At 43.4% G+C, this 11,346-nt stretch overlaps 1 protein-coding gene across 1 annotated transcript in view; it reads left to right on the top strand.

Moving 5' to 3' along the window:
• Nucleotides 1-271: 271 nt before the first annotated feature.
• LOC308322928 (phospholipid-transporting ATPase ABCA1-like) overlaps nucleotides 272-11,346 on the top strand; it is a 130,525-nt gene continuing 119,450 nt past the window's right edge. The window contains exons 1-3 of the mRNA XM_080774419.1: nucleotides 272-488; nucleotides 3,722-3,874; nucleotides 8,184-8,277. Coding sequence (XP_080630545.1) covers nucleotides 3,806-3,874; nucleotides 8,184-8,277 — 163 coding nt within the window. The 5' untranslated portion in view covers nucleotides 272-488; nucleotides 3,722-3,805. The remainder of the gene's footprint in view (nucleotides 489-3,721; nucleotides 3,875-8,183; nucleotides 8,278-11,346) is intronic.

Here is an 11,346-nt window from a genome sequence, read left to right as displayed (position 1 = left end):
CAGCGACACCTGCCGGGTGACAGAATTAGTTAGGGTCACCAATGTGGCCGTAACATCGTTGACGCCATTGACCGACAGTAACCTCCTCCTCTTCTCTCTGTCTGTGTGTGTGTGTGTGTGTGTGTGTGTGTGTGTGTGTGCGTGTGCGTGTGCGTGTATGCCTGCGCGCGTGTGTGTGTGTGTGTGTGTGTGTGTGTGTGTGTGTGTGTGTGTGTGGATCTGCGGATGTCTGTGCATGTGTTCATTTATTTCTGCGACTTTATAACAAACCGCAGCATTCTGTCAGTCTGCAGTATAGTAGACACGCACGCCACGCACTGTACAGCACACACACACACACACACACACACACTGTACAGTAACAGTACACTGCATTTACACGCACACACACACCACACGCACCGAAGCGAGAGAATTTAGTGAATGAGGATAAATCTTGTGTTTGACATGAGAAGGTGTTTCTTCACCGCAGAGAGAAGAAGAAGAAGGTATGAGGACTTTATTCTACTTTATTTTCGTTCTTTGTTTGTTTTGTTAAATGTGTTTGTTTGTTTGTTTGTTTGTTTTGTTAAATGTGTTTGTTTGTATCGTTTACGACGCGCTGAGGTACAAAGATCGTGTCATTATAATGAGATGCATGGATGGTGGTTTATAGTGTTTCTAAAAGTTTATGACCAACAACAACTTTAGCCTATCTCTAAAGTTTATTTTTCTCCTGCGCGACAATTGTAAGAGTCATAAATCCAGATCTTCATGGTCTTTTATTTGATGAAAGAATTCCCGCCTGTCTTTAATTAATGTCTAAATTGTGTGAATTTAAGTTGGTTTGTGTCGCCTGGCTAAAAGCTAAAAACGCCAAACAAAATGATCTGCCTATCATTTTATAGCCTTAAAGATTTAGAGTCATTTTCAAATGAAACATCAAACATGTCGGAATCGATCAAATAGCCTACTTCTATAGGAGAGTTTCTTAATTCTTCGGCTGCTGCCTAAATATGATATGTCTCTGAATATAAACCCTCTGTCTGGGAGATTTATCCGTGATTTATATCTCTTTTTGACTATAGAGGAAATGACAGAAACATGTGGTTGAATGGTGGACAATATGTAGGCTAAATGAGCACATTTAAGCGGTTAGAATTTGTTTTGTTTTGTTTGTTGCAGTGATTTTATTCCCACAAAGTGAGATTTAAAGATGTTTAACTTCACCTTGGAGTGGAATGGTGTTACAATGGTCTTACCGTGTTTTGAGCCACGGACCATTTGATGACATTTAGCCTCTCAGACCCATTTGAGCCACGGAACCACCGTCTGATGACATTTAGCCTCTCAGACCCATTTGAGCCACGGAACCACCATCTGATGACATTTAGCCCCTCAGACCCATTTGAGCCACGGAACCACCGTCTGATGACATTTAGCCTCTCGGACCCAAAACTAAAGAATATTTTGTTGTCGTTATAGATTAGACTTTGTCTACAGTTCCGTGCTGTATTGATGTCGGTACCATTAGGAGAGATTACAGTTGATCAAAATAACAATTATTCTAATTGTGTGTAGACTTCTTGTAAATTAAGTAACGCAGATGTTTAGCAATAATTTAACTCTGGAGAGCGTAATATTATGAATCACTTATAGATCTAAAAAAAGGGTCCATTTGGTTACCAACTCTCCACCATGTAGCTTCATGGGGACCACCTGGAACCCCCTCAAGGACCCCTGGTTGAAAACCCACTGATTTAAGCTATTTTCAGCAAAGATGTGGTCAAAGTATATAGAGGAAAATATGCACCCATGTTGTGTCATCTTCTTAAAGTCTTTGTTTTTTACACCAAATGATATAATGAACAATCAAACGACAGTAAAACATACGAATCAATGAAAACAAAAGAACAGTTCTAATGACGTCAGCCCTCTTAAAGTGAGGGGGTCTCGTGTCAAAGACCCCCCCCCCCCCCACCCCTCCGTGGACCCCCGTCTGGAAATGTCCTGTTTCAGGAAGGAACCACATTTAAGAGTTGTGGTTTTCCAAGATTATTCTTATTTCATTTAACTTTTGTGTGTGTGTGTGTGTGTGTGTGTGTGTGTGTGACTGTGTGTGTGTGTGTGTGTGTGTGTGTGTGTGTGTGTGTGTGTGTGTGTGTGTGTGTGACTGTGTGTGTGTGTGTGTGTGTGTGTGTGTGTGTGTGTGTGTGTGTGTGTGTGTGACTGTGTGTGTGTGTGTGTGTGTGTGTGTGTATGACTGTGTGTGTGTGTGTGTGTGTGTGTGTAGTCTCTGTACCAGAGTGACTTGCAAGATGAGTTTGATTATTGTATTATAATTTATCAGTTTGCATAAAGTGCAGTTCAATCAATACACAGTCTGATAACCCCAGAATGCACTGGTGTTCGATCCCTGTGTTCTCCTCCCCCAGAGTTAGTGTCAAAGTGTCCTTGAGCAAGACTCTGAACCCCTGATTGCTCCTGATGTGCAGGTTGGTGCCTTGCATGGTTTCCTCCACCATCGGTGTGTGAATGTGTGTGAATGTAATGCACCATCTATGTAAAGGTGTGTGAATGGGTGAATGTAATGCACAATCTATGTAAAGGTGTGTGAATGGGTGAATGTAATGCACCGTCTATGTAAAGGTGTGTGAATGGGTGAATGTAATGCACCGTCTATGTAAAGGTGTGTGAATGGGTGAATGTAATGCACAGTCTATGTAAATGTGTGTGAATGTGTGTGTGAATGTAATGCACAGTCTATGTAAATGTGTGTGTGTGTGTGTTAATGGGTGAATTTAATGTACAGTCTATGTGAGTGTGTGTGAATGGGTGAATGTCATGCACAATGAAGCTCCTTGGAAGAAAGCGTTCTATAAATGCATTTTCCATGATTGATGGAAAATGTAATGCTGAGGTAATGAGTAATGGAGTAATGGAGGCACGAGACCTAAATTAAATACTCAGCAAATAACAACAACACGATGGTGACTTTTGTACACAGTCTGTCACCTACATGTCTGTCTGTCTGTCTGTCTGTCTGTCTGTCTGTCTGTCTGTCTGTCTGTCTGTCTGTCTGTCTGTCTGTCTGTCTGTCTGTCTGTCTGTCTGTCTGTCTGTCTGTCTTCTGCAGCCTCATACATAGGCTCTCCTCTCCTCTCCTCTCCTCTCCTCTCCTCTCCTCTCCTCTCCTCTCCTCTCCTCTCCATTCTAAACGCAGCCCTCCCCTCCCCTCCCCTCTCCTCGGTGAGAGGTCATGGTGTCTTCAGTGTTAAGAGGAACAGAAAGCTGCTGGCTGGTTCCAGTTGGAAAACACCTCAGCAGTCAGCAGGAGAGAGAGAGAGGCAGAGTGATAGTCTCTCGGTCACAGGAGAGAGAGAGAGAGAGAGAGAGAGATAGCAGAAACAGTGAGCTCATCACCACAGCAGGCGTGACCCTTGACCTCTGTACACTACCTTTGAGCTGTGTTGCTGCGCTGGAGGGTTGGGCTGAACCTCAGACAGAGAGAGAGAGAGAGAGAGAGGGAGAGGGAGGGAGAGAGGGGGAGAGAGAGAGAGTCAGAGGGAGAGAGAGAGTCAGACAGAGAGAGAGAGAGAGAGAGAGGAGAGAGAGAGAGAGAGAGAGAGAGAGAGAGAGAGAGAGAGACAGAGAGAGAGAGTCAGAGAGAGAGAGAGAGAGAGAGAGGGAGAGCGGTGCTCCTTCAGTCTGACCTGACCTGACTGGGCGTCTTCTATTTCAGTTGAGGAGCAGCCCTGCGTGCGTGCGGACGGACGGACGGACGGACGGACGGACACACGTTGGGTCCTCCCGGTCCTGACAGACCATGTCGGCGGTCTCCACTCAGCTCCGCCTGCTGCTGTGGAAGAACTTCACCTACCGACGGAGACAGACGGTAAGAAGCTCCCAACCAACTAACTAACTAACCTGCTGTTCAGTTATCACCTCCTAACTAACCTGCTGTTCAGTTATCACCTCCTAACCAACCAACTAACCTGCTGTTCAGTTATCACCTCCTAACCAACCAACCAACTAATTTACAATTTACAATTTAGGCATTTAGCAGACGCTCTTAATCCAGAGCGACTTACATTAAGCAAGAACAAAAAGCATGGGGAATACATCACATAAAAACATTTATCATGAAACTAACTAACCTGCTGTTCAGCCTGTTCAGTTATCACCTCTAAACACATTTATTCAGCATCTGAGCCACGGAACCACCGTCTGATGACATTTAGCCTCTCAGACCCATTTGAGCCACGGAACCACCGTCTGATGACATTTAGACTAATATAGGCTAAATGGATATACACACCATACCAATACTAATCCTGTCCCATTCTGACCTGAGAACAGTTTTCTGAAAAAGTTATGTTTCTACGTCAGTCGTTCTTCTATTTAAACAATAGCAGACCTACACAACATAACATCATAAACATAAAACATAAACATGACATCCTAAATGTAACCTTTATCCCGGGTTTCCACGCATGCTCATGAAATCCCTGGAAATGTTTTGAAATTAGAAGAAAAAAAAGAAAAAAAAAAATCATCAAGGGGTCCTGGATGGATACAATAGTTGGCTATGCATGTCTTTTGGCTGTTGACGTCAGACTGGTTGGGTCCGCGTCAATATGCCGACGGTCCATTGGTCCGATCGACAACCTACCTCAAACCCTCACCCTAACCCTAACCTCCCCCGGGGCAGACACCTAAACCTAACCACCCACCCACCCTCTCCCGACCCCCAGCGCACCTCGGACCAATGCTCCTTCTGAGCAATGGTCCGTCGGATCATAGGGTGCTTCCCAGACTGGTTGTCTATTCATGTATAACAAGATATTAACGTTGCACAACATGATGTAACATAAGTGGATTGCAGCCTAAATATGTTTCCCGGTCGTATACGTACACAAAAAGAACAGATCTACAAGCTCACAGCGTGCTGCAGTGTGACTGATCCTTTGCCCTACCATAGGTGGTGTAGCAACGATTTGAATGAGAGCATTCTTTAAAAAGAAAAATAATGCTATATATAGCATTTTTTAACCCATTCTGAACGGGAACCCCTTTTGGTGTTAGCATTACGTTATGCTTTAGCTATTGAAAAATAGCAGATCTACAAGCTCATAGCACGCGCGCGCTATACGAGCTTGTATGTCTGCTATTTTTGAAAAATCGAAGAACGACTGACATTTTTAGAATCTGATCTCGGGTCAGAAACTCAGAATGGGTTAATCAGACCAGTGTGTGTCCAGTGGAAACCTCGTATGAATCTGATCTCAGGTCAGAATGGGTGCAAGTGCAAATTGTCCATTGTAGGTGTGATTGGGGTTAGCCATCTTCTTGTTATTGAGAAAGAGACTCATTGATTGATTGATTGTGTAGCTGTCCCAGCAATGGGTATTTTGTAATATTCTATTTTATTGCTTACCTTTAGAATATGTGAACATTATGTTTATTTGGGTGCATATTGTATTTGCATGCTGTGTGTGTGTGTGTGTGTGTGTGTGTGTGTGTGTGTGTGTGTGTGTGTGTGTGTGTGTGTGTGTGTGCCTGGTCCTTCGTTGCTGTTCATTATGACCTAGAAGGGCATGCAGGAGCAGAGCCCTGTGATTAGAGTGAGGCAGCATTGATTCATTGCACCTGTGTGAGCTGAACTCAGGCAGAACAAGCTGAGTCTCAGTGGTGCAAGGAGCTCTTTCTACGTCTAAAAAGAGTGTCCTTAAATAAAGAATATAAGAGAAGATAAAGTAGCTCTCCTAAAATAATCTGCAGAAGGCGCACACGGTATGTTACATGTTGTTGTTTTCTTTGTGTTGTGTAATTCTGTCCATCGTCTAATTGTTTGTTTACGTCTCGTTTGTGTTTGTTTTCATATAACACGGACATCATGATTGACTGACAACAAGGACATTCATATCTCGGTCCAATTACTAATCATTGTGGGTGGGGTCTCACCTGCTACATAAGGGAGGCTTGTGGAAATGTTTGGGGAGGGAATCAGTTTAGCTTGAGACAACTCCAGGGGAGAGCTGGCAGGGCCAGGAAGGCAGACCCTGTTTTCAGTTGCTTAAGTTCTTGTTTTGTTGTTTTTCCTTAGTTGAGTTGTCGAGTGTTTTCTTACTTTCTGTTATTTGAAAGTGTATTGTTGTTAAGTCTTTATTCGTGAAGTATTATTTTTCCCTGCACAGTCAAATCCAGCCTGGGTCGTCGGTCACTCTGTGTTTTGAGGTAAATAAAATACCAAAAAATATCTACATTCTTTGGACTGTCGATTCTTGGAGCCTAGCTTGGCCGTTCGGGCAACTTTACAAACATATTTTGAGATGCGGGTCGGCGGGCCCGAATACGTATATGACAACTGACGTTGAAACATTTTAGATTTAGGATCTAGAAGACATTTGGTCTCAGGTTCAAATGGTTCAGTGTAGGAACAGGTGTGTGTGTGTGTGTGTGTGTGTGTGTGTGTGTGTGTGTGTGTGTGTGTGTGTGTGTGTGTGTGTGTGTGTGTGTGTGTGTGTGTGTTCCGTCTCCTCTCTCTCTCTTATATTATGGATGAGTTCCTAGTAATAATAATAAAAATGATTGAGTGATGTCATCTTTCTGCTGCTGTGTGGACGATTATATCCTGCAGACGCTTCTGTGTGTGAGGAGGAAGCTGGCTTTAAAAGTGTGTGTGTGTGTGTGTGTGTGTGTGAGAGAGAGACTGGGTGGGGAGGGGGGGGGTTAAGTAGGCCCTAATGGCATCCAGTCTCTCACGCACCTATTTATTTTAAGTGCAGATCGTTCACAGACCTCTCCCCTCCTCTCCCCTCCCCTCCCCTCCCCTCCCCTCCCCTCCTCTCCTCTCCTCTCCCCTCCCCTCCCCTCCCCTCCTCTCCTCTCCTCTCCTCTCCTCTCCTCTCCTCTCCCCTCCCCTCCCCTCCCCTCCCCTCCCCTCCCCTCCTCTCCTCTCCTCTCCTCTCCTCTCCTCTCCTCTCCTCTCCCCTCCCCTCCTCTCCTCTCCCCTCCCCTCCCCTCCCCTCCCCTCCCCTCCTCTCCTCTCCTCTCCCCTCCCCTCCCCTCCTCTCCTCTCCTCTCCCCTCCTCTCCTCACAATGTAGGTATTTATCAGACGTTCTTAATCCAGAGTGATTTACAGTAAGGAAGAACAAACACATGGTACTGTAGACATAGTTAGACATAGACATGAATCCCACGTAAGCTAACAGTGGAATATCTATATCATGAAACTATACGTGTACACTATATATAGAGTTCTATATGTCTACATACCAAGCTGTCTAAGTTACGAGACTTATGCAAAGCCTTTGCATTCGTCTGTGAGGTCGTCGAGGCTACTGTAGCAAGTGCTATGGGCTAGTTAAGATTCTGCACTTCTGACTGCGATGGGAAGTGCATTCCGTAGTTTTGGAGCCAGAAGGGAGAAGAGTTTGGGACGTGTGGAGCGTTGTTGTCCCGGCGTTTTTAAGTGAGGGTACCTCCAGCTTCCCTGCGTTGGCTGATCTGAGTGCGCGGGAGGGTTTGTAGGGTTGGATCATACTTGTGAGATGTGGTGAGATGTATATCTATTTATATATAGATATACAGATCTCACAGACCTCTCTCTGTATCTCTCTTTCAGCTCCGGCTGCTGATAGAGATCGTTCAGGTGTTTAGAGGGTTAATATCAGATCTCACAGACCCCTCTCTGTATCTCTCTTTCAGCTCCGGCTGCTGATAGAGATCGTTCAGGTGTTTAGAGGGTTAATATCAGATCTCACAGACCTCTCTCTGTATCTCTCTTTCAGCTCCGGCTGCTGATAGAGATCGTTCAGGTGTTTAGAGGGTTAATATCAGATCTCACAGACCTCTCTCTGTATCTCTCTTTCAGCTCCGGCTGCTGATAGAGATCGTTCAGGTGTTTAGAGGGTTAATATCAGATCTCACAGACCTCTCTCTGTATCTCTCTTTCAGCTCCGGCTGCTGATAGAGATCGTTCAGGTGTTTAGAGGGTTAATATCAGATCTCACAGACCTCTCTCTGTATCTCTTTCAGCTCCAGTTGCTGATAGAGATCGTTCAGGTGTTTAGAGGGTTAATATCAGATCTCACAGACCTCTCTCTGTATCTCTTTCAGCTCCAGTTGCTGATAGAGATCGTTCAGGTGTTTAGAGGGTTAATATCAGATCTCACAGACCTCTCTCTCTACCTCTTTCAGCTCCAGCTGCTGATAGAGATCGTGTGGCCGCTCTTCATCTTCTTCATCCTCATCGCAGTGAGGACCAACTACCCCCCCTATGAGCAGCATGAATGTGAGTCACGCACACGCACACGCACATGCACACGCACACGCACACGCACATGCAAGCACATTGAATTCAAATGAGCTCTATAGGGAATGAGAAAGCATGCGTTCACAACATTGTGGTGCAGGTTTTATTTATGTTTAAAACAAATGCAAGCTGCAATTGATCTGCTGCAGTCGATTTGAGACAAATGGCAGCATTTTTGTGACAAACTATATTATTATTTGTCATACAAAGAAAAGGTTTATCGCAACAGTTCACAAATCTTGCTCCCAGCATGCACGCACGTGTGCGGGCGCACACACACACACACACTACACACACACACTACACACACACACACACACACACGCACACGCACACGCACACGCACGCACACACTTTACTTTTGGAGCTCAGAGTTAATTTAAGACTGAGAACCTTCCTGTAATCTGGTCAACGTCCATTATCTATTAACCCATTCAGACCTGAGGACCTGATTCTACAAAATGTCTTCTAAATCCTGACAAGTTTTCAGACAAGCCTCCATGTTTCTATATGTCAGTCGTTCTCAAACATTTTCAGCTCATGGACCACCAAAAATATATGTATTTGGCTGCCGACCCCCATCTGAAAATATGTTGTTCCAGGGACCCCCCCCCCAGAAGCAAAGATATGAGTTAAAAACGTTCGCTCTGAAATAATATATATTAAAAGATTTGTGCCACATTTCTTTTAAATAGTTAAAGTTTCTTCTGGGGGGGGGGGGTCCCTGGGGGTCCCTGGGGGGTCCCTGGAACAACATGTTTTCAGATGGGGGTCCGCGACCAAATACATAACATTTCAGGGCTCCTTGACATTAAATAGTTTGAGAACCACTGACACAGTTGTGTGTGTGTGTGTGTGTGTGTGTGTGTGTGTGTGTGTGTGTGTGTGTGTGTGTGTGTGTGAGATTCCTAATCACCTTTATGGTGTGTGATATCTGTGATGGAGAACCCTTGAACCTGATCGCACGCTTTGATACTCTCTGGAGATCTAGGCCATTTTATGTCGGCTTTACGAATGGAATAATTAACACATTCTGACCGTACGACTGTCGTTCACTTCCCTGTTTACCGCTCGGAAAGAATGCCTCGTATCTCCTAATCTAGGGTTAGCTCTCCTTGGTTTTGACCAGATGGATATACTAAAGAATACCTCGTATCTCCTAATCTAGGGTTAGCTCTCCTTGGTTTTGACCAGATGGATATACTAAAGAATACCTAGTATCTCCTAATCTAGGGTTAGCTCTCCTTGGTTTTGACCAGATGGATATTATACTAAAGAATACCTCGTATCTCCTAATCTAGGGTTAGCTCTCCTTGGTTTTGACCAGATGGATATACTAAAGAATACCTCGTATCTCCTAATCTAGGGTTAGCTCTCCTTGGTTTTGACCAGATGGATATACTAAAGAATACCTCGTATCTCCTAATCTAGGGTTAGCTCTCCTTGGTTTTGACCAGATGGCTATACTAAAGAATACCTCGTATCTCCTAATCTAGGGTTAGCTCTCCTTGGTTTTGACCAGATGGATATACTAAAGAATACCTCGTATCTCCTAATCTAGGGTTAGCTCTCCTTGGTTTTGACCAGATGGATACACTAAGCTCTTCATCTCTGACTTCAACATGCCTCTCGTTTAGAATATTAACGCTTCTAGAGAGACTTTATCGTAAAATGAATATATATTTTACCGCAAACATTTTGAACTCGTATCTTTGCTTCTGGGGGGGGGGGGGGGTCCCTGGAACAACATATTTTCAGATGGGGATCTGCGGCCAAGTACATATCATTTTGGGGGTCCTTGTCTTGACGTGAAAATGGGTTAATACTTAGTGTATAGTATTTGTAGTAGGCAACGGCCACTTGAAAAGAGCAGATCTACAAGATCGGGATGTGCCGCGATGTGACACATTGTGACCTTGTAGATCTGCTATTTTCAAAAGATTGGGATTCATTTGAAAACTTGAAAATGGGACATTCTGCATAAGGAGTAATCTCACTTTTGGTACTTTAAGTAGGAATTCCGGTATTTCCGGGCAACCCTTTTGGTGTTTTAAGCATTCTGTTATACTTTAGCTATTGGAAAATAGCAGATCTACAAGCTCATAGCGCGTAGTGCCACGCGACATGCTTGTAGATCTGCTTCTTTTTTTTAAATAGTGAAAATGTGTCGCAAATCTTTGAAAATATATTCTTTCACAGCAGAAATCTGTCATGATTTAGAAGAACATTTTTTTTAAAGTCAGGTCTAAGTAAAATAATAATAATATTGTTCACTACTTTTTCCACCACTGACGATTGCACGGAAGTGATGACTCATCATAATCTATTCTAAACGATGAAGTGATGACTCATCATAATCTAAACGATGAAGTGATGACTCATCATATTCTAAACGATGAAGTGATGACTCATCATAATCTAATGATGAAGTGATGACTCATCATAATCTAAACGATGAAGTGATGACTCATCATAATCTAAACGATGAAGTGATGACTCATCATAATCTAAACGATGAAGTGATGACTCATCATAATCTAAACGATGAAGTGATGACTCATCACAATCTAAACGATGAAGTGATGACTCATCATAATCTAAACGATGAAGTGATGACTCATCACAATCTAAACGATGAAGTGATGACTCATCACAATCTAAACGATGAAGTGATGACTCATCATAATCTAAACGATGAAGTGATGACTCATCATAATCTAAACGATGAAGTGATGACTCATCATAATCTAATGATGAAGTGATGACTCATCATAATCTAAACGATGAAGTGATGACTCATCATAATCTAAACGATGAAGTGATGACTCATCATAATCTAAACGATGAAGTGATGACTCATCATAATCTAAACGATGAAGTGATGACTCATCATAATCTAAACGATGAAGTGATGACTCATCATAATCTAAACGATGAAGTGATGACTCATCATAATCTAAACGATGAAGTGATGACTCATCATAATCTAAACGATGACGTGATGACTCATCATAATCTAAACGATGAAGTGATGACTCATCATAATCT

The sequence above is a fragment of the Protomyctophum bolini genome (genome assembly GCF_963924005.1).
Source record: "Protomyctophum bolini genome assembly, chromosome: 10".
Lineage (NCBI taxonomy): Eukaryota > Metazoa > Chordata > Actinopteri > Myctophiformes > Myctophidae > Protomyctophum > Protomyctophum bolini.
This window is presented reverse-complemented; position numbering and strand designations above follow the sequence as displayed.